The 22,869-nt window shown below is 37.1% G+C and overlaps 2 protein-coding genes across 6 annotated transcripts in view; one reads left to right on the top strand and one right to left on the bottom strand.

Moving 5' to 3' along the window:
* LOC107689639 (next to BRCA1 gene 1 protein-like) overlaps positions 1–13,977 on the top strand; it is a 22,107-nt gene extending 8,130 nt beyond the window's left edge. For 4 of the 5 annotated variants that reach the window (XM_016487727.1, XM_016487729.1, XM_016487728.1 and 1 more), the window contains 14 exons: positions 1,434–1,559; positions 1,640–1,843; positions 4,355–4,514; positions 4,603–4,872; positions 5,544–5,672; positions 5,779–5,854; positions 6,018–6,128; positions 6,219–6,386; positions 9,597–9,794; positions 9,940–10,357; positions 11,865–11,947; positions 12,122–12,191; positions 12,307–12,403; positions 12,853–13,977. In XM_016487727.1, the coding sequence (XP_016343213.1) occupies positions 1,434–1,559; positions 1,640–1,843; positions 4,355–4,514; positions 4,603–4,872; positions 5,544–5,672; positions 5,779–5,854; positions 6,018–6,128; positions 6,219–6,386; positions 9,597–9,794; positions 9,940–10,357; positions 11,865–11,947; positions 12,122–12,191; positions 12,307–12,403; positions 12,853–13,026 (2,284 nt within the window). In that variant the 3' untranslated portion in view covers positions 13,027–13,977. The remainder of the gene's footprint in view (positions 1–1,433; positions 1,560–1,639; positions 1,844–4,354; positions 4,515–4,602; positions 4,873–5,543; positions 5,673–5,778; positions 5,855–6,017; positions 6,129–6,218; positions 6,387–9,596; positions 9,795–9,939; positions 10,358–11,864; positions 11,948–12,121; positions 12,192–12,306; positions 12,404–12,852) is intronic. The other variant, XM_016487730.1, reaches the window with a different exon arrangement.
* Positions 13,978–15,022: 1,045 nt separating this feature from the next.
* LOC107689640 (caspase-6-like) lies at positions 15,023–18,978 on the bottom strand. Its single transcript, XM_016487731.1, is given in 9 exon segments — positions 15,023–16,400; positions 16,545–16,693; positions 16,788–16,920; positions 16,922–16,961; positions 17,574–17,650; positions 17,888–18,037; positions 18,160–18,199; positions 18,564–18,602; positions 18,853–18,978. Coding segments are annotated over 9 exon segments (900 nt in total). The 5' UTR covers positions 18,884–18,978; the 3' UTR covers positions 15,023–16,159.
* Positions 18,979–22,869: the final 3,891 nt, after the last annotated feature.

The following is a 22,869-nucleotide window of genomic DNA, read 5'->3' as shown; positions in this document are numbered from 1 at the left end:
GACGTCAAAATTAGATGTAGGGGGGGTCAGATAGAAAGACGGCTAGCCTACGCGTAATATGGAGATTTACTTGTAAATATTAATATGCATAATACGGAGATTTACTTGTAAATATTAATATGCATTTCTATAGCCCTGGCTGATTTTAAAATATCTTTTTTGCAGCCCCTGAAATGGGTCGTATTGACATTACCTGAGCAATTGAAGAATACACTACAGCGCTCATTCAAAGACGTGCATTTATAATACTGCGGTTCTGTCAGATGCGCGTGAAAGCTGCATGTGTTACTATAACAAACACTGCGTGTTTTCTTTCAGAATCATCATTGGCTGGTAGAAATACAAAAATAGGTTACATAACAGTTTTTACATAAAAAATGAAGATAATGTAAAGGTGTGAATAATTACATTTTAGACACATTGTCAGTAATTTCACCAATGAAAATAAATCCCTAGGAGAACTTTTGTGCGTTTTTGATCAAAACACAGCGGTGTTTCATTAACTGCTTTTTATCACTTAATTAGAAGCACCACAAAATTAAATTGTCATCTGTTATAGAGACACTGAACAGACATTTAGAAGTTGATTTTAAAATGCAAAGTATTGAAAATAAAAATAAAGCTTTGTAAACACTTGCATTTTTACAACACTATAAGTGTGTCATATCAGGTAATGAAAAGTTCTACACACACTTGTGGTCTTCATGCTCACTTGAACACTTGGACCAAATACAGGAAATACGTCATATAAGTAGTCAAGTTGTCAAGTGCAAAGACCGCAAGTGCGACAAGGCATTGCTTCGTTTCTGAATGAATCAGCCATTTGAACGAATCGATTGAATGAATGATTGAATGACTCACTGACTTAAGACAGGTATTTGCCACCACCTACTGGCGCTTTTAGTTGTATATAGAGTATAGTTTTTTCTTTTAATAATTTAATATTTCACTATTTATTTGTTTTGTTTTTTTTTGTATGTTGATTTAAAATATTTCTATCTAAAGCTACTTATATTTCAGCTACTTTTCTGTAATGTCTATTCAGTGTTTTTTTTCTAAATGAACACAATGATAACTATTATCTTTAATAATAACTTTATCTTTAATTGGCACATGATGTGCATGTTAATTAATCAATCTCATTAATTTGAGATTAATTTGATTAATTGGTACATTAAGTAATTAATTAGATTTTTTTTTAATAATCACTTGACAGCCCTATTTAAAACATAAAAAATCCGATGGTCACTGTGTAATTCACACCCTGTCTGTATCTGAATCTTATGCTAAAATAATTGCTTCTGTGGTACATTTCAAAGGGAGACATATTATGATTGTATGAGAGATATCATTTATAACTGAATGCCTGGTCTAACTTTTTTTCTTTCATTTTGTGTTTCCTTTTTTATGTTTCATTGTTTCTTTCTGCACAGTGTGTGTACCTCCTGCACTCTGTGTGAGCCATGTAGCTTCTCACATGATCCAAGCCACAACCTTGTGAGAGCCAGAACTCCCCTGTCTATTCCTGAGCACGGCTCCCCAGCACCAGATCACAGCAGGTGGGCATTTGTCCTCTGCTTTGGGTTGTCTTGGTGTTAAAGTTCAAAATAGTTAAACATATTTTGCTCTCCCTCTGAAGGTTCTACAGAAGGGGTGACCGGAGCTTTCGTAAGGCCGAGAAGCAGCGTCTTAAAGCTGAGAAGCGCCAGCTCAAGGCGGAGGTGAAGGAGATCAGGAAGCAACTGAGAATGGAGAGGAGGGGGCTGCAGTGGAGCACTGCTGGAGAAGGGAGCTCTTCACCCGTCCTGCTGCAGCCACGTGCCACACAGGCAAATAGCCCAGAGTAAGAGCTTACACCCCTTTACCACCTGAGGAAGAGCATATTAAAGTGATAGTTCCCCCAAAATTGAAACTTCTGCCATTTACTCAACCTCATGTTGTTCCAAACTTGTATGATGTTATTTTTTTTAAGAATTATTATTGCCATGACCTTTTTGGCAGCTTTTCCCATTTCACATCATGTTAGTCCTATATTTAAATTTCAACTGCATAATAGGGGTGTGCAATATATTGTCTGCAATAATATCTTAATTGTTGTTTAAACGATATGCGATTTGACATTGTCGAGTATATCGCAGAAACACACCCAGAGAGTGCACGCATACACTGAGATGTAGGTTAGACTAATGCGTAAGCACATTTTTGAGTTAACGCTTTCACTGTGTGATTTATTCTATTAAAATATATTTAGAATTCCCCTGAAATTCAAGAGAAGGGGGCAAATATGCCCCCGTATGACTTTTATGTCTTTTATATTTATATAATCTGATATAGTTAATATCACACAGAGAACAGTTTTTTTCTCCAAATATCAGTACGATTGCAAATGTGATATTGATTTTATAAAACAGTCCAATAAACAAGAAGTTAATATTAATTGACTTACATTTTAGACAGTTCCTGTTTTTGCTGTATTTCGTTAACGAAAATAGTTTCAAACAAAGCCACAGCAGAACTGTTTTGTGTCTCTGAGCAACACACAACGGTGTTTCGTTACTGAATCAATCAGCTGTTTGAACTAATCGGTTGAATGAATGACTCAATGACTCACTCATGAAGTGATTTGCCACCTACTGGCGATTTTAGGTTTATATTTAAAGTATGTTTTCCCCTTCCCCCTAAAATAATTTCAAATATCACTATTGAACGTTTTGTTTTTAAAGGTGACATATCATGAAAATCTGACTTTTCCAGGTTTTAAGTGCTATAATCAGGTCCCCGGTGCATCTACCAACCAAGGAAACGTGAAAAAGATTAACCCAGTAACTTTGTTTTGGTAAGCCTTTTTCTGCAAGCGTCTGAAAAAACGAGCGCGTCTGATTTCGCTCCCTTGGTGACGTGGCAAAGGGATATTTGTAACTCGTGTGTTTTTAACGTAAACTTGTGTGTGAATGAGAACTTAGTTTAGTACTCACATGCGGTGACAGCCGCTTTCTGTACGTGTGCACTCAGAAAACCGTATATTATAAGTTTAAACTAATATTGTTTAAAACTCATGATTTCAGCGCGATAAACAGATTCTGATTCTGATAATCAGAACCAAAACAGATGTTTTTAGCAGGTACAAGCTGTAATGGCGCAGCTCTATTCTGGAAAAGGGGGCGGGGAGCAGCAGCTCATTTGCATTTAAAGAGACAGGCACGAAAAACAGCGTGTTTCTGCTTCCACTCAAAATAGGCATTTTCGAAATGATATAATAAATTATCTGTGGGGTATTTTGAGCGGAAACTTCACAGACACATTCTGGGGACACCAGAGAGTTATATTACATATTGTAAAAAGGGGCATGTATGTCTCCTTTAAAATATCAAAACATTATTTATGCATTTGTAACTGCAGGGTTACTGCATTCATGTACTGCATTAAACAGTCTGTGTAAATGCATCTAAATGCCACTTCAGGTGCAGATTCTGTGCCAGCACTGCATTGCAAACACAAATTTTGTTGGTACTGATTTCATTTGATTGGTAACAGCTCTATAGTGTCTTACTATTTAAAGTTTTAAGAATTTAAGAATTTGACAAAAGATGATGCATACATTTAATTAGGTTAGAAAAAAAAATGGCCTTAGAAAGGTAAAAATGCCCATTAAAGGTAAAAAATTAATTTAAACTTATTAGAAAAGTGCATTTCTGTTACTCCTGCAAACTAATCACCACACAGAATATGAAGAATATCAAAAGCTTTGGGAGTCATCTGTCCACGCCAGTCCTAAACCTGTCAAAATACCAGCACAATAACATGCTCAGCAAAATATCGTCTAATTATCGTTATTGACAAAATTCCAGAAAATATTGAGATACCATTTTATGTCATTATAACACACCCCTGCTGCATAAGATGGGTTTCTGGCGTTTTAGAATAATATTATCTATTCTACTTCCTTATTACCCCATTATGACTGGCTGAGCCATGTTAAAGTGTAATTTAGGGGCCCATGTGTTAATGTAGTCATTTACCTGGCTGACACCAGAAAGACTTTTTTATTTTATTTGTACTGATAATTAGTTACATTTAATCATTTATTAATATATAGTATAATAATTAAAATCAAATTTTATATTATTATCTAAAATGTCTATGTTAAAAAGGTTTTTTTGGAAAGAAATTAATAACGACACATTAAATCAAAAGAGGCTGTAAAGAAATTTACAATGTTAAAAAAAATATTATGTCAGTCCCACAAAGGAAAAAAAACCACCCCAAAGTATTAATTGGCTGAACTGATCACAACAGTTTAAAATGAAATTAGTGATAATAAGATGCCATTTAATTTACACTATCTTGGTTACAGTCGTCCTAAACGTCCATGCCCACTTGCTGTGCCAGCTATGACAGCTCTACTCTTGGATGAAAACCTGCCTGATGGATCACGTCTGCGTCCTGGGACCAAGTTCATCAAATACTGGAAAATGAAGAACAGTGGCAGAGTGTGCTGGGACTCTGAGACCAAGGTACACTTTGACTCTTAAACAGACACACACAAATCTGTATACACACAGTAAAACATCGGAACCTGATTGTGTCACATTTCGTACTCAGTTAAAGTTCATGTGGGGGAACTTGGCAGTGGGCTCCGGTGAAAGATGGCGGGAGGTCGCAGTACCCACACTACAACCAGGTCAGGTGGGTGTCATCAGCGTGGCACTTTGTGCTCCGACGTTAGAGGGCACCTATACGTCCCATTGGCGCCTGGCACACAGAGGAGAGCAGTTTGGACCACGTATCTGGTGCAGCATCGTTGTGGATCCACATGCTCCTACAGCAATCTGTGCTGACAGGCTACTGGTGTCTCCCTGTGTCACCCCGCAGGTAAGACAACGGTCCAGAGACAGCCTCAACCAACCCAGAAATCTTCTTTATATGTGCAGATGTTCTAATATACATAGGAATATATAAAATGGTAAAATCAGTGTTATTATCATAAGAAGAAATTAAATTTAATCTAAATGTACAAAAATTTGTTTACTGAAAAAAAAAACAAAAAAAAAAGACAGCAAAACTGGAGGAATACAGAAACTGTACTTAAATACATTTACATGACTCCAAAACTAAAATAAAATAAAAACACAAATTAATTTTTGTTTGCTTTTGATGGGTATGTTAATACCACAACTTACAACATTTTTTACAACCATTACAGCCCACCTGCAGTAAACATGAAAAAATGCTGGTAAACTTTTTTAAATGAAACCAGTTTAACTTTCGCAGCCCTGAAATTACTAAAGCTAAAAATAAAAACTAAATAAACTGAAACTAGAAAACTATATAATGGAAGCTAAACTAAACTGAAAAGACAAATTGAAAATAAAAAAATAAACAAAAAATAGTTGCCCTGGGTCATATAAATTTTTTTTTAAAATTATATTTCCCCTGGGGCCCAAATATAATATCTTTTAGGTTTTTGGCCAGTATAGAGCTATTGTTAGTTTAGTTTTGTCATTTTTTTCTGTAGCCATTTTCACCCTGTCTGGCACTTTCAGGAGAAGTCTTCCCGCACTCTTGAGAGGGAGGAGAAATGCCGGGCCTCAAGGGAACAACTACTTTTGTCAGTAAACCAGGACTGTGATCAGGAATTCTACATTCCATCTGTAGACTTACTCACAGCTCAGGTATGACCAAACAACAATCAGCATGATTCACAAAACCCATCTTGTTTGATGAAGAAAGTTTGTCTCTATTGTCAATTCCACACTCTCTTTTATGTTTTTTACTTAGGACTTACTGTCTTTTGAACTGCTGGACATCAACATTGTGCAAGAGTTGGAGAGTGTGCCTAACAACACTCCTGCAGGTAACTTCAAATCTGGAATAAGTCTGTAAGGTGTTTCTAAAAATTAGAATGAACGACTTTTATGGATTATGCATATTAATTTTAAACAGTAAGACTTAAAAAATGTATAGATTTCTACCTTTTCTAATATTCTCTCTCTCTTCATCTCTGTAAATATATGAAGACATTACTCCATGCATATCACCTCTGCCCCATGAGGGACCTCTACAGGAGAAACCAACACTGGGACTCATCCAAGAGGAAACAGAAGCCCAAGGGGTCAGCAGCATCCTGGGTAAACATTCTACACTTTTCTCTGTGTGTTGCTGTTAGTGATTGTGTAGCTTGTTATATTTGTGAACCTTCTCTGATGTCATACTCACAGATGTGGCCCAGGGGACAGAGTTAGAGGGCATCCCAGCACAAGAGAAAGGAGAGGAGAGCATCACTGGGCCTCAGTTTGTCAGTGCATCTGTTATCCGCTCTCTCACCCTGGAAGTGACTCGTGAAATAGCAGAGCATAGGGCGCTTTGTGGGAGATGCCCAGCTAAAGGTTTGTGATGGCAGCTGTGGGAAGATGCAACTTTCTGCTTTTCCTGGAAACTACAGTAATTTTTTTAAGTAGGTAGCACATCAGTCAATTTCAAAGCTTCTCACTTGACCATGTGTAATCAGACTGTGAATAATGTAGAATAACTGTATTGGTACTTTTTCATTTTAGTGTTGACTTGACAAGTACTTTCAATGTCCCTAGTAAGCATTTTGTAGTAAAACTATACACTCCTGTTTAAAAAATTTGGCCAGTAAGATTTTGAAAAAAATGCATGAACAAATGGCGCTTCAACTTGTAAAAAGGGGAGGAGCCATATAGCAGTCGGCTCAGAGTGCTATTCGTCAGAATTTTTCTCCTTCAGCAAAGAAAATCATCTCCTTGCTGGAAGAAAGAAGCCAAAGCAAGAAGCTCAGCCTGCTGCTCGCCGTAGAAGAGCCCCTGCAGAGGAAGATCGCCTAGCAAGCCTTCCCCTGCGGGCATCCGGCGACTATACAGTGGGGAAAATATTTATTTGATCCCCTGCTGATTTTGTAAGTTTGCCCACTTACAAAGAAATGAAGGGTCTGCAATTTTTATGGTAGGTTTATTTTAATGGATAGAGATAGAATACCAACCAAAAAATCCGCAAGAATTCTGGCTCCCACAGATTGGTTATGTGCCCATGTGGAACACAGATTAGTCACTTTAAGAAGTTACTCCTAATGTCAGCTCGTTAGGTGTACAAAAGACACCTGTCCACACAATCTGTATCTACCATTCCAACCTCTCCCACCACCATGGGCAAGACCAAAGAGCTGTCAAAGAATGTCAGAGACAAGATTGCAGATCTGCACAAGGCTGGAATGGGCTACAAGACGAAGGAGACTACTGTTGGTGCGATTATTCAGAAATGGAAGAAATACAAAATGATGATCATAAGAAAGGTGAGGGATCAGCCCAGAACTACACGGGAGGAGCTTGTTAATGATCTTAAGGCAGTTGGGACCGCAGTCAGCAAGCACCAGTTACCATTGGTAACACACTACGCCGCAATGGACTGAAATCCTGCAGCGCCAGCAAGGTCCCCCTGCTGAAGAAGGCACATGTACAGGCCCGTTTAAAGTTTGCCAATGAACATCTAAATGATTCAGAGAAGGCTTGGGAGAAAGTGCTGTGGTCAGATGAGACCAAAATTGAGCTCTCTGGCATCTCGACTCGCGGTGTTTGGAGGGAGAGAAATGCTGACTATGACCCCAAGAAACCATCTCTACAGTCAAAGAAGCACATTAAGGTCATGGAGTGGCCTAGCCAGTCTCCAGACCTCAATCCTATAGAAAATCTGTGGAGGGAGCTGAAACTTCGAGTTGCCAAACGACAGCCAAGAAACCTTAAGGATTTAGAGAGAATCTGTAAAGAGGAATGGATCAAAATCCCTCCTGAGATGTGTGCAAACCAGGTGACCAACTACAAAAAACGTCAGAAAAACGTTTCTGCACCAAGTACTAAGTCATGTTTTACTTGGGGATCAAATACTTATTTCACTCATTGAAATGCAAATCAATTTCTAACCTTTATATATTGTGTTTTTTCTGGATTTTTTGGTTTGTATTCTGTCTCTATCCGTTAAAATAAACCTACCATAAAAACTACAGACCCTTCATTTTTTTGTAAGTGGGCAAACTTACAAAATCGGCAGGGGATCAAATAAATATTTTCCCTACTGTAAGAGCAAATTTCTGAGCAAATTTCCTGCAACATTGTTGCTAATTTTGCAGCGTGAGTGTGCCCTGCATGCTTCACACGGGCACAGTGAGCACGCCGCTTGCCTAGGCCGTGCCCATACTGAGGCTGTGCTCACTGAGACATGTTCTCGTAGTGAGAGCAGTCTGAGGGTGCATTCACACTTGTAGTTCGGTTTTCTTGGTTCGTTTGGTCCGGACCAAAATAAGAAAACAATACATTTGGTCCTGGTCCTGGTCCGCTTAGCGTTCACACTAGCATTTTTTACAGTGAACCTAAAGATACCGCACCTAAAGGCATAGTGATATGTTCACAACCTGATTGGTCGGGTTGAATGATGTATATTTTGTGACTGAACTCACCAAACACGTCAAGCAAAAGGTGCGTTCGACTTAAAGCGGCGCTGCGCAGACTGATCGGTGTATGACATCAAAGTACCCATTCACCGATCGGTCTGCTCAGCGCCACTTTAAGTTAAATACACCTAATGCCGTCTGCCGGACTAAGCACGCTCATTGTTGCATGTACATATGATTATATTTTTACCACCTGCAAACTCACGAAGAGCTCATAAAAGGCACTTTACCTCCTCGCCACAACACGTTTGCCCTCTGCTCATTTTGTTTTGGATACACCGCTCGTTCCGTGTTATCAATCCATGTCGCATAGCGTCGCATCTTGGCATTACATCTTGTTTTTGGTTCGTTTAGAAGTATTTGGTCCGTGTTGCATTTATATTTTATTCAAACCGCACAAGAGTTCATTTGGAAACGGACCGAGACCCATCTTTTTAGCGGTCTCGGTCCGCTTGTTTGGTACGCACCAAGGTTCGGATGGCAGCGTTCACACTTACTCAAACGAACCGCACTAACAGCAATCACACCTGTGTTCATTTTAGGCAAACCAAACATGACAAGTGTGAACACACCCTGAGTCTCACCCTACTTCGCTCGCTGATCACCTTCTTCAATTAAGGTGGCCCGCCCCTCCCGCTCCTCCCGCTCTGCTGTTTCTCCCCTCCCAGCTGCCTCAGAGGAAGAAACAGTGGAGTCATGGGGCTGAGCAACTGGGCTTGAGTGATCTCACGCCGACACAGGTCCCGCGTGCTTCACTCTCCCAACAGCACTTTAATCCACCGGCGTGTTTTACACATGGTAAATGGTGCCCTTTTGGCGGGTCACCATGCAGCTACACGAAGGTGAACAAATCAGGCTTCAGTATCAGAGTGAAGAGGAGTTTCCCCATAAGCGTGTTAAACAACGCTCGTTCCCTTATCTCAGGGAACCGAGGTTATGTTGTAATTGGAGCAATTTTTCTTACAAATAAATTCTGTTCTTATGAACTTCATTACTTTCTATGAAAATATTGTTCTTATGAATAAAAAAAAAAAAACATCACGGCAGTGCAGTAATGTACATTGTTAGCAGTTTGTGTGTAGAAGGTAGGTAAAGAGTTTCTAAAATTATTTTTATAAATTTTTCCCATGTTAAGTGGTGCGTCCAGCCCCCCAAGGTTCAATGTCACTTTGTGAGAGGAAATCAGAAAAGGTTTCAGAAACAGGGCTAATATCTGCTCCAGCCCCACTGAAAGTAGAGACGGCACAAATCTCCAGCCCAGCTTCATCACAGATGGAGACCACTGATATAGCTGCTCCCCTGCTGACGCTTCCAGCAGAGATCATTAGCACAGGTAACAGGGCATTGAGAATATTTTTTTCTGACCATTGTCATTTTGTACATTGCAAATTTTGTAATTGCTTAAAGGTGATTGAAATAACTTCTTACCAAAGACAGTAAATGTTTTTAGCCATTAAAGTGATTGTTCGTATGTTTAGATGAGGGTCACGAGTCTGACATCGAGCAGATCCTGGTGGAACCTGCAGGTGGAGATCCGGTAGAAGAGGGAGAGGAGGAAGTGGATAAGAAAGAGCAAGTGAAGAACACCGAAGCAGCTAAGGAAACACGCAGCAGAACTTCATCTGCTTCTTCAGAAGACTACATAATCATCCTCCCTGATTGCTTTGACACCAGCCGTCCATTAGGAGAGTCCATGTACAGCTCAGCCCTGTCGCAGCCTGGAGAAGAGCCTGCAGAGGGGGACAAACTAGAATCAGTGGAGACTGAAGAGCTCCAGAGCCCTGTTGCTGCTGTTAGTGCGGATGCTAATGACATGCTCTGTGCCTCCCAGACTCTGGATGCTGTGCCGCTCACCCCTGTGATTGTAGTGGCACCACGATCCTCGGTCAAAACCTGGTAAGTTTATACAGAGCACAAGTCAGCAGTAATAGACTGGGCTCAGAGGTCAGTTAAACTAGTGATGCATCCAAATTTTGCCAACCGGAAATTTTGCCAGCAGAAACAGCAAAACATAGTTTTGCAGGGCCGAAATCATTTACTGAAACAGGGATGAATAATTAGGACTTTTCCGGTGATGCATTTTGACAGTGTTAAAAAAGGTGCTAAAGTAGTATAAGGTCCACCCAGTTGGCCCAACCAGGGTATCCAATGGTGGCTGAAGGTTATTGGGTAACAAGGGGACAACATGATCTACTAGAGTCAATAATTTCAGAGTAAACAGAATCAATTCAAATATAACAATTTATTATCATTCAGGTAAATCTTACTCAGATAAATCTAAGAGTAAAAGATGCATACCTTGCTTAAGAAAAATGCATAGTATGGAGTGTATACACTACGGGCTCATCTGGCTACAGAAGCTCGCTGATCTTCTTGCAACATTTCCTTAAGTACCCAGACCACGACAAACATTCACTAAATGGAGACAGAAACTAACAATTGGAATTTGCATTGATCAAGGCCTAGACGTGGAGAGTTTACACCTTTTGGGGACAGATGGTAATTTGCATGAAAGACACTGGGAAAGAGCACACCCTCCACATTAAACAACATATCTCTAAACTCTTAGGATCTGTATTACCTTTTAGTTTACTCCTTGTAAGTTTGAGACCATTGTACCAGTTGCAATGAGACATTTCAAATGATACCAAACATGACTGTGAATATCACTTGCATTCATGTGGAACATTATATTATGATATTGACCATTCTGAGTGAGCTGAGTGAAGGGAAGGAAGTGGATGAGGATGAGAAAGTTTTCCATGCATCTTTTCTCAGTGAGATGTGGAAACAAATGTCTGTATGTTAATACATTGTGTTTGTATTGTCCGTATCTCAGAAGATCAAAGTGTCTGAGGTTCTTTAAGTCTTACAGTAGCAATATGTATAATGTGTACAGCTAAAATATCGAGAAGTGACTCATTGCGAAGGACTTTACTATGAATGGTTTATTTTCATCTGAGAACATGACATGCTGAACGGCATACTAGTTAACCAAATTGTGTTTTTAACCCAAGTGTTTTCAGCTAAAAGTTAAATTTAGCTTTCTGTGTTTCTGTAAAAAAAAAAATAATTTCAGTGCTTCACTAATTTAAACCTGGAAATAAATGTTTATTTTATTTCAATCTCTCATTGAGATTGAAATGAATAAGATTAAGATTCTGCACTATTTCTTGGCTACTAATCAAGTTTGTGACACTGGTCATATGAGAATGTTATTGTTTCCATTTTAAGCCGGCAGATGTACATTGACCACTCACAATATCCTGCCCTAAAACTCTGTATGCACACATTCCTATTCCATATCACAGCCTAGATTTCTTTCACCACATCCTCATAACTTAATGTAACTGAAACTGATATGTTAAATTTAGCTTAATATATATAAAATCTCTTTATCCAGCACAGAGACACAAGAGCAGACAGAACATGGAGCAGAGGAGCAGGAGAGGAGTAATCCTACAGAGCCAGGAGAAAAGGAGAAAGGTGAGTGGAAACACAATGGGATATTAAAGTATTAAGCCATCACAGGTTGTGAATTAGTGCCTTTTTATATGATTATGGGGTGTTAGATGTGATACAAAGTAGACAATATGATAAAAGATATACAAAACTACATTTGAAAGTTGATCTGTTTTTTTTTTTTTTTAATATATGTAGATTCTGAGCCTAATCAACCTGACCCTGAGAACTCAGTAGCATCTACTAAGTCTGAAACAGAAGAGCTCAGGTGAGTTACACAGCACACAACCACTCGTTTCGTCCTCATGAAAATGATTGCATTGTGTGCTTTTCTTTCTATCACTCGCATTCTTTCTCTCTTTCTCAATATTGTCTTTCCTCAGGGCTAATAGCATCACAGGTGGATTGGTGAAGGGTGCCCTGTCCGTGGCAGCATCTGCCTATAAAGCTCTTTTCACTGGACAGACTGGGTCTGAGAAGGTGAGTTTGGGAGCCGTTCATACAGGATGCAGAATGGAAAAAACATTTTGAAATAATCTGAGCTTCCTTTAACTTGACAAAGCATCTTATGAATGTGGCAGTGGTGTGAGATGCTGAACAATCTCTTCTGTCCTATATTAAAAAGGAATAAAAATAATACTATTGTATAGTTCATTACTTGTTATTATAAATTGTATAAATGGAAACAATAAATTGTTTCAGTTTATCTTTAAGTAAATTTATACAATAAAGTTTATTAAAAAAATCGTGCTTTACGGGGATTCATTTTGATCAAACTATGATCAAAATGTATTTTGCCACTGTGTAAAAATAATAACATTAGACAGTAAAGTACATGTACATAGTACTGTATAAGTGCCTAGTGTACAGTGCAATATTTGGGACATACGGTATATCACTAGTAAAAAATATTTTTTTTGGTTGTGTAGCTCCCAGAAGATGCAGCTTCTCATGACGCCATGATGGCCGTGCTGGTAGAGATGGGCTTTGGTGACCGAGCACTAAATCAGCGTCTGCTACAGAAACACAACCGCAACCTGCTGGATGTGGTAAACGAACTGGTGCAGATGACTGACAACGACTGGTACACAACACGCTACTGAGATGCTGGTCAATTATTTTGTTTCTCTTATATCTCTGTGTTATCATTTTCTTTTTTTCTCTGTGCAATCAGCAGCCCATTCCATGATACAGACTCTTTCGTTCCATTTTGGTTGTAAAGATAGTGTTTGAGAATCTGTCTGCTTCAATGTGTAACAGATAATCATTAGAGAAGCAGTTCATCACCATTATAACTGTGCTTGTTAAAGTTTGTTGTTAGTGGGCATGAATGTTTTCACAAAGATGATCATGGGTAGCTAATGAACACTAATAGGTATTTAATAATCCAAAACTATTCAAGAAATATGCCATGCTTTTAATAAAAAATGATTTAAAAGATAGTGTAATTAACAACAAATCATTCTAATAGTTAAATATGAAAAGCTCTGCAATGTGACTGGATATTTTTAATATTTATAGTGATTTGTTACCAGGTTAAGAACATGTTTTGGAAAAGTGCAATCGATCTGGCTTTGTGCGGACTCTTAATCATCAGCCAAGACCAAATAGATGAATTACTTATGTCATCTTTACATGGACACAATATGAAAAATTTAATTATTCCTTACTGGAGATGTCAATATTAAGTTTAGTGTGTGAATGTGTGGTTTTTCCCAGTAATTTTGAACTGCTGTTGCTTATAATACATGTGGGAATTATTATTATTATATTGAAGACCATTTATTTGTTTCTAAAAAGTCCACTAAATAGGGCACATACTGCACTTTGTTAATGCGTTGCCATTTAAATATCTGAAAAATGTCATGGCTTGATGCAACAATGCATTTGAAGACTTAAATGGACTGAAATGGACAGTGTAGAGTATATTAATTCATGCTTTAAATGGTCAAAGAGGCAAATGCAATCATAACATATTTGACTCCAATTTTTTCTTGGTAAGATGCATCAAAGTGAGAGACAAAAAAACAGCCAACTGTTCATTCCAAAAAAAATTAAAATCAATCAATCAATCAAATCATGCAAATTATATATATTTTGATAATAGCTATTGTATTTCATGCTTTAAATGGTCAAAGAGGCAAATGCAATCATAACATATTTGACTCCAATTTTTTCTTGGTAAGATGCATCAAAGTGAGAGACAAAAAAACAGCCAACTGTTCATTCCAAAAAAAATTTAAAATCAATCAATCAATCAAATCATGCAAATTATATATATTTTGATAATTAAATAGCTATTGTATTTAGTGTGATGAAGAATCACGCTAAATACACTTTACACACACTAAATACTCAGCACTTTTCTTCAACGGGAGATTTTGAAACTACCTACTGTCTAGAGTGTGGAAAGCATTCCGTATACATCATTTACTGTCTCCTGATTTGCTTTAATCCACGAAGCTCTCAGAGCTAGGGTTTAAACACATGTTTTAGCACATTCCTTAGGTAAGCCGTAAGATGGTCTTGGTGCTTGCAGCAATCAGTAGAGGTTCTGGGTGGAACTGTCTGGATCAAGTGATTGTAAAGCATAATTAGTGAAGGCAGATGCGCCTCTGTGTTTGCCTGAATGGAGTATTCAGTGTCTCTGCATCTAATGTACAAATCTGTCTGTAATAAATATCCTAATAAGTCTTACTTCTGCTTTCAGTCTTTGATAACAATGCACCACAAAATCCAAAGTATAGGGTTCTATAAAGAGTATTAAACTTTCACATTACACTTAACCCACATGCTAGAAATATAGCCACTGACACCTTTGGAGAGGCTTGTTTTATAATATAGTTCACATGGCTAAAAAAAGTGACGTGTCACCTTTATTGTGGATTGTGTGTAGGAAGTTATGCATGCTGCACACTAAAAGCATCTGCATTTTTTTTTTCTAGCAAACCACTAGTTTTCAAAAGGTGCAATCTTTTTCTCTCCATTGATAACTTTACACATATTTGTTGAAAAACAGACAAGGAAGTTTCAGTGAGACTAAACCGTGATTTAGTGTATTCATCAATGTTTCTCTTTATTTTAATAGACGTGCATGCTTGCAATACAAAAAAATTATTAACCACAATCACATAAATGTTGATTTATTAGTCAAGATTTTATGTAATTGCTGTAAAAAAAAACAACAAATCACCTCAGTTTCACAGTTTAAACCTGCACTATAAACCTGGATTTGCTATATAGCAAGCAAGTCTTAAATGCAGAGGAATGTTATTTGAATATAGAGGCAAGCCTATTCAATGCTGATAACTGCACGTTTCATATTAAGATAATTATACAATATGTTGCAGAAAACCCAAATTTCCAATAATCCATGTTCCAACCAGACAGAAAGCAGTCACATTACATATTATAAGGCTTGCACCAACATTAAAAGGGCCATAGATTCCACTCCAAGTTAACAGAGCTGAGTAAAGAATGTACGACGACATTCAGTTCATATCATATATAATTACTTTTAGTTTGAACAAAACAAGTGCCACACAACACTAAAAGACTCTGTGACCAAAATATTTGATGTGTCAGAAACGTGTAGTGTATTGATGTGGACAGATCTCCAAAAGTCACTCTTTTCAACATTTAAGACATGTAAGATACACAATTTAAACAAAAACCATAATCCCCCATATAATTCCATACTCTGAAAAAAAATTAGTTGTGTATGCAAAGCTGGTATAGACAAGTAGGTTTGTGCTCTATGATGATTTTCAAGTTTTTTTTTTTAGCTGTTTAACTGGATTTTCTTGCTGTTTCTTCCCCTTCCAAACTAAACTAAGTCCCCAACAGTTATGAAGGTGTACTACTGCATGTCTCCCAAATGAAGAGATCATGCTTTAGAGCTATTAATAACAGATCATGAATGTAGTGTGCAGGATTGATATACATTACTTTAAAAAAAAAAAAAAAAAATTCTATAAATTTCAAGTTTTCATTCAAAGCATTTTTTTGCATTGCTACTGTAAATGGTGAAACCTGATATCTTTCATCATTAATGGGAAAATGAAACTAACTAAAATACTATTTGCACTTTGTAATCATGAGCTTATCAAACCTCCAGGCTAAAACATGGAAACCTGCATGATTTCCATTTTGAAAATGTGTATATATAGGAGCTCAAAATAAAGTAAAATAAAAGAATCTAATCCCTGAATTTTTACCTGCAATAGGGCCCCAATACTAATGTTCCTTCTTAGGCCTGAAAAACAGCTTCTTAGTAAGCATGGATGCAAAGCAAGGCACTTGTTTTTTGCCTAAAGCAGAGCGATCCTTGGAGTTTCCTACGCTGCGGAAGGAAACCTTCCTGTTAACAAGCGTCAGGATATCAGTGAACTCCAGTGTGGACCCATAACGCTTGAGGATTTCACACAGATCCTGGATGTACCACGAGCCATTCACCGTCTCACGATGAGAGTAATATCCGTAAAAATAAGAAGAAAACAATGTCAGTGACTGCTTTAAGACATTACTGTAAAATCAAGGATGTAATTTAATCCAGTATGTAAAAGTATAACGTTAGAAAATGTTGGTTAAAGAAAGCAAGCAAACAAAAACAAAGCACTGACCTTCAGCTACTGAGTAGCACATAAGAAAATCTGCTCCTGCTGGAAGGGTGCAGAGCGCCCCCGCATCTACAACCACATCATTGACTGTCTGACTGTCCACCACATCCATTGGTGTCACAGCTTCATCATGTTTGTCACCACGACAAGCCTTGTTTTCAAAGAAATTCATGCATTTACAAGCAGCATGAAATCTGTATTCATACTATATATTAAGGACATTTTGTGGAAGAAGGACAAATTACCTGCAAGATGAAGATCTTGGGTTTCCCTACAAGGCTACGGCATTTATCCCCCTTGAACAAATCAGTGATTTCTTGAATTTCAATCTGCCCATCGTAGGCATAGACGTGACCATTTTCCCCATGACTTAAAAAGACAGACAAAACAGTCTGCATCTACATGGTTAGCAGCAGCAGCTGAAATCAAAGGAATATTCTGGATTAAACAGAACCTACAACTTTATTTGGAGCACGATGTGACATGCTGTCGATTACCACAGACATTTTTTTAGTTATATATTTATATAGTTATATATATATATTTTTAGTTATATATTTAGTTCAAGTTATAAAAACACTTTGATGCATTTACATTAATGATGAGGTTGATTCTAGCACACCAGTCAGCGCTATAGCTATAATTTTGAAACAGTATTACAACTGCATTTTGTTCATATTTATTCTAGTGCTGACTTCAGTTGTAAGTATATTAATGTAGATATGTTTTTCAAATTGAGAGAAGTGTGCAATTTGTTCGTGGTAATCAAGAGTAGAGCCTGGAGAATTAATTTTGTTCTCCCAGAATTGTAACTTTTTAAACTATATATAACAACAAAAACAATATCTGTGAATATTGTAAAATAATTATATCACACACATACACATACAACTAGATGCATATGTGTGAAATAATAAAAACATGTAAATAGTGCCAAAGATGCTGTTGATTAGCTGCTGTGTTTAACTTGGGATATTTAAGTTTGGCTCCCATTTCTCAAAACATGCATTAAAGAGAAAATATTGAGGCACCTTCTCTGATTTTGGATAAAACTTCTTCACGTTTGTAATCATCATACGCCTTCACTTCAAAACCCAGCTCTTGAAATCTGACAACAGATATAAAAGAAAATTTACAAATTAGTTCTTGTTCTGTTACTTTAATAAAAGACAAGAAAACCATTTCTTCATCAACCAACACACTGTGACTCATAGTCATTTTTGTGTTGCAAACAGATGTCAATGACAGTGGTCATGTGATACTGTTACTCTCTGGTGTGTGTGTGTATATATATAAAATCTTTTGAGCACTATAATTATGTCTTTTTGATTACTTGGCCAAATACCTCCTAACAAGGTTCTGCCCGTCTGCATTTGTGCCAGAGCGGCTGTTCAACATGAGCTGCCAGTAAAAACATTCATGGTTAAAGATCAGAGCCATTCCTCGCTTCTTGTGGTCCATCTTATACTCCTCATTAGGATCCAGACTGAATACACTGACAAATGAGATATAAAATCATATAAATATAAAAATGAGAAATATAAATGTATGAACGAGAGTTACTTAAACTCAAAACTGTACAATTTCTACATATTGCAATGTATCATAAGGTTTTACCTTTGATTAAAGCTATCAGTTTCTGTTATGTTCTCTCTGACTGAAAGAAAAGGCAAGATCAACACAAACCACTAAAATTTGATTTGCAAAGCAAGAACATGAAATATGCAAATGTTCAGAGGATGTATTCAAGCCACAAAGATTGAAACCACAGTGAAAGACATTGGACTAACTGTGGTCTAAGGGGTGTAGGCCTATCTATTAGAAAGAAGACCTAAAGTTCAAGGAACACACTGAGGTCAAGCTTGTATTGTTTGTTGAGCACCTGGTCATGCTGGATTTCAATGGCTTTACAACCAGTTTGTCAAGCATTGCAGAGTCAACACAGGCAAATTCTATATTTACACTGTACAGATCCTTCTCTCTCGGACCATACACGAGTTATAAACTAGATTCGTTTCTACCTGTCTGTCCCGCTAAAGCGCTGTCCTTCTCCACAGTTCCTAAGGAGAACAAAGAAACATATTAGGGACTTTAATAGCATATGGATTGAGATATTGAGTTAGAAGAGTCCGGTTGTAAATCATATTTGGTGTGTATGATCATGAATACTTGTGATTCATGTTTCGACAAATACCACCTACTTCAGGTGCAAGAATAAGGAAATGAAACCAACAGTGTCTCACCAACAACATTAACTGTGTATAAATATTTAGTTACTTTTCTTACAGAATAACTAGATAAACACCTTACCAGATTCATCGCTCTTGACGTGACTTGCCATCGCTGTTGCTGCGGAGAGAATCTGTGCGAACCTGTGGTAGGCTTTAACAACAAACTAACCACAGCGAACACAGAACAATTGACTAGTCACCAAACGCGACAGTTTAACCTATGGAATGGCACTGAAACGTTAACCAATCACAGGCCAGTGCAACCTTAACCAATCACAGCTCGGTAAAATGTCAACCAATCACAGGCGGTCTGTCGCGATCGAACCTTTGGTCGGACTGGTCGGACTCGGTGAAGTTGGTTACAACTTCCGCGTTAAATTCTTTCTTTCTTTCCTTCCTTCTTTCTTTGCAACACAAACATTTCAGCACAACATGGCACGCGGACATTCACAACAATCTTCATTCACTATTATTATATATTATATTATATTATATTATTATTTATAATAATACATTAATTATGAAAATAATAATATTATTTATTATAATTATGTTTGATGCCTTACTATTTAGGTCTGTAGGCATTTTCTCTATGGAGGTATAAAGGGACTTTATCAAAATAAAGGAATAAATAATAGGCTAATACCCTCTCTTCATTTATTATCATATCCTATTTAAAAATATATTATATAAAAAAGGATTATATTATATAAAACATTTTAATAGGATTCAAAGGGATTTAAAATAGGATTTAAAGGGATTTGAGTAAAAAGAAAACTACAGTTATTGTAAGGTAATGCATTTGAACTATTTGCAACTAATATTTTTTATTTTTCTCAAAGACTTCAAGGAAAGCCAGGTAACCATGTTCATTAAATTAAATCACAACATGCACACATTCATTCTTAATTTTGTGCCTACTATGCTGAAAATGGTCACAATACTGTAATGAATATTTCATTACACAGGTCATGATTCATAATTATAGGATTGTACAGACATTAAAGGTATAAATTCCATTTCAAGTTAACAGAACTCAACAAAAGATTTATAAAGACATTCAGTTCATATATCATTTACTTTTATTCTTTACAAAACAGGAGCCACATGTGACAAAAATCAATACTAAAAGACACAATCTATTGTACTGTGACCAAAATATTTCACATGTCAGAAAAGTGTAGTGTATTGATGTGGCTGGAAGTCACTCTTTTCAACATTTAAGACACAACATGTAATATTCACAGTGTAAACAAATACCATAACCCACCATATAATTACATAATCCCATAATTGCTAAAAGTTGCTAATGCAATGATAGGTCAGTTGGTTTGTGCTCTAAGATGATTTTCAAGTTTAACTGCCATTTAACTGGAGTTTCTTGCTGTGTTTCTTCCCCTTCCAAACAATAATAATTAATTTAATAATTAAAAAATAATTAAATTATTAAAAAATAATTAAAAATCCCTTAATAAATAATTAATAATCCCTTCCAAACCAAAGGAAGATCTCAACAGATGCACGTCTCACAGATGAAGAGATCATGCTTTAGAGCTATTAATGACAGATCATGAATGTATTGTGCAGGACTGATAAACAATACTATTAAAATAAACTTTAAATTTTTCATAGGTCTCCTTTAATTTATCTTCAGCACAGAGAATTTTCCTTGCACTAATAACTGGGAATGTCCTCACTTTTGCCTGCAGGTAATTCAAAACAATTTTTGCATTGCTACTGTCTGATACATTGTGGTAAAGTAAACCGTAAACTGAATATCATTAAACTATTAATGGGTTAAAAATTAAACTAAAACTGAAATACTTGCACTTTGTAACCTCAAGCTTGTCAAACCTAAAACAGGGCTGGACTGGGGAAAAAAAGAAAAAGAAAAAGAAACAGCCCTGGCATTTTTTGGTCCAAACGGCTCACCACTACGATCAGAAATGGTCCAGTCAGACAGCACCCATATATACACTGTCATTCAAAATACACACAAGCGCGCGCACACACAAACACATTTGGACCCCATAGGGAATACCAGGTACACACTAATGTGTGTTTATGTGTGTATACCTACTGTGTATACCAGTTGAAGTGGACCAGTGTACTCACTCGCTCTTGACTTGCTGTTTGTAGTCAGTCAAAGTTATGACTGTTTGAGGAAACCAGGCTATCTACAAAAACTAGAGATGCACCAATCATGATTTTTCATGGACGATTCCGATTGTCAGTAAATGGGCTGATTCTGATACTGATTGCTGATATTTTTTTCTTTAAGCAAGAGACAAGAAAGAATGAAAGAATACATGAACAATCTGTTTATTTGCTCTATTACAGGCTGAACTGGCCTTAAAAACAATTCTGTAGCCATGAAATTAGAGGCAACTACTGCATTTTAATCACAGTCCAAACAAAGATGCTACATACATGTAGCATGAGCAGTTCTATTTTATTTAAATTGTAAATACAATTGCAAAATTGCAATTTCAATTGCAAATTCACTCTTTGACAGCAGGTAGCACTTATGGAACAGCTGCAATATAGCGTTTCCTTGGTTACCGGTGTAAACAAAGCAGCGCTGCACTTTATAAACAGTTTTTATTAATATTTTTTTTTTTAAATATTAGTATTAGTGCATATTAGTATTATATGCATAGGCATAGAATACGTGGGGGACATGTCCACCCCCCCCAACTCCCACACTTTTAACAACATGTAAATTCTCCCCTGCAATTTTTTCGGGCAAGTGTGCTCACATAGAGGTTTTCAAAGGCTGGTGTGAGTAATTACTTATGAGTAATAACTTACGATGTGCTGTGAAATCCCTAATATGGACAAAAGCATCTAGCTATGCTGTTTAAGCTAAATAAAAAGCAGAAACGTCTAGACTGATGAAACGTGAAGACATTAAACACACGATTGCAACAATACATGGTTTATGTGAGTTTTTCCAGGTAATCTCCAGGTAATAAATAAAGTATATGAATAATGCAGTGCTAACTGACATTGCATTTATTACAGTATACATACCTGCAAATTCACAAGAGGTCAAAAAGGTGACATAGTTTGGAATATAAACCTCGCTGTAAATAAAGCGTTCTGGTGCACTCTGACAACAAAATAAAGGGATGAAATTAAACATCTGCTTCAAGTAAAAAAAGCTAATTTATACCACAAACTTTTTGGACAGTGTAACTTTGTTGTCATCGTTGTTAATACTTCTCTTTGTCAGCAGTGAAGTAATTTATTTTTTGCACATTTTAATGTTCACAATAGCATGAGCACACTATCAACAAACTCCATATTTTCACCACAGAGGAAACAGAAGCTGCATCTGAAGTGGCATTAGATATTTACACAGACTGTTTGATGAAGCTGAGCTGCCATAAATGCATTTACACCACAAAATTTCGAATGCATAAACAATTTTATAAGATTAATGTTTTAAATATTTTTGAACATACAAGTTAAAAATGTTGGAAAAAATGCAATACTTTTAAATATGAAACCAAACCGCCAGTAGATGACGGTAAATGACTGTTTTAATGAGCGAGTCATTAGTCATTAGGCTCCTTTGAGATGAGCAAAATCTGCGCAGAACCCATCACCACAAAACCCCGGATCGTGACCAAATCAGTGGTCATTGCGGTCGCCGAAGCTCATTAAGTATGAGCAGGTCAGCAACGTGATCCAAACCTGTCTCAAGCTATCATTTTCAAACTTGATTGATATTAGGCTCATTTGAGATTAGCAAAATCTGCACAGAACCGATCACCGGTGATCACCGCGAGATGCATGCCGGTTAGAAAAGTGTCAGAGTTACGTCCGACTTGCTCTGATGTCACGCTGACGTGTGCCAAAAAACTCTTGCGATGGCGAGGCAGCTGTGTCGGATTGTGCAGTCGGGCGCAGTTGCTCTCCACTGACTGCGCTGATCAACAGCATGATGGGAAACGACTGACTGGCGACACCGCTTAATGCTCATTGGTTTAGACAACTGTGATGCTGCGTTCTCTTCTAAAATGTTTTATTTTTTATCTGATTTCATGTGATTATGTGTTTAAATTATGCATGAATATTCCCAAACACTTTA

Source organism: Sinocyclocheilus anshuiensis, unplaced genomic scaffold (genome assembly GCF_001515605.1).
Source record: "Sinocyclocheilus anshuiensis isolate Anshui unplaced genomic scaffold, SAMN03320099.WGS_v1.1 scaffold813, whole genome shotgun sequence".
Taxonomy (NCBI): Eukaryota; Metazoa; Chordata; class Actinopteri; order Cypriniformes; family Cyprinidae; genus Sinocyclocheilus; species Sinocyclocheilus anshuiensis.
This window is presented reverse-complemented; position numbering and strand designations above follow the sequence as displayed.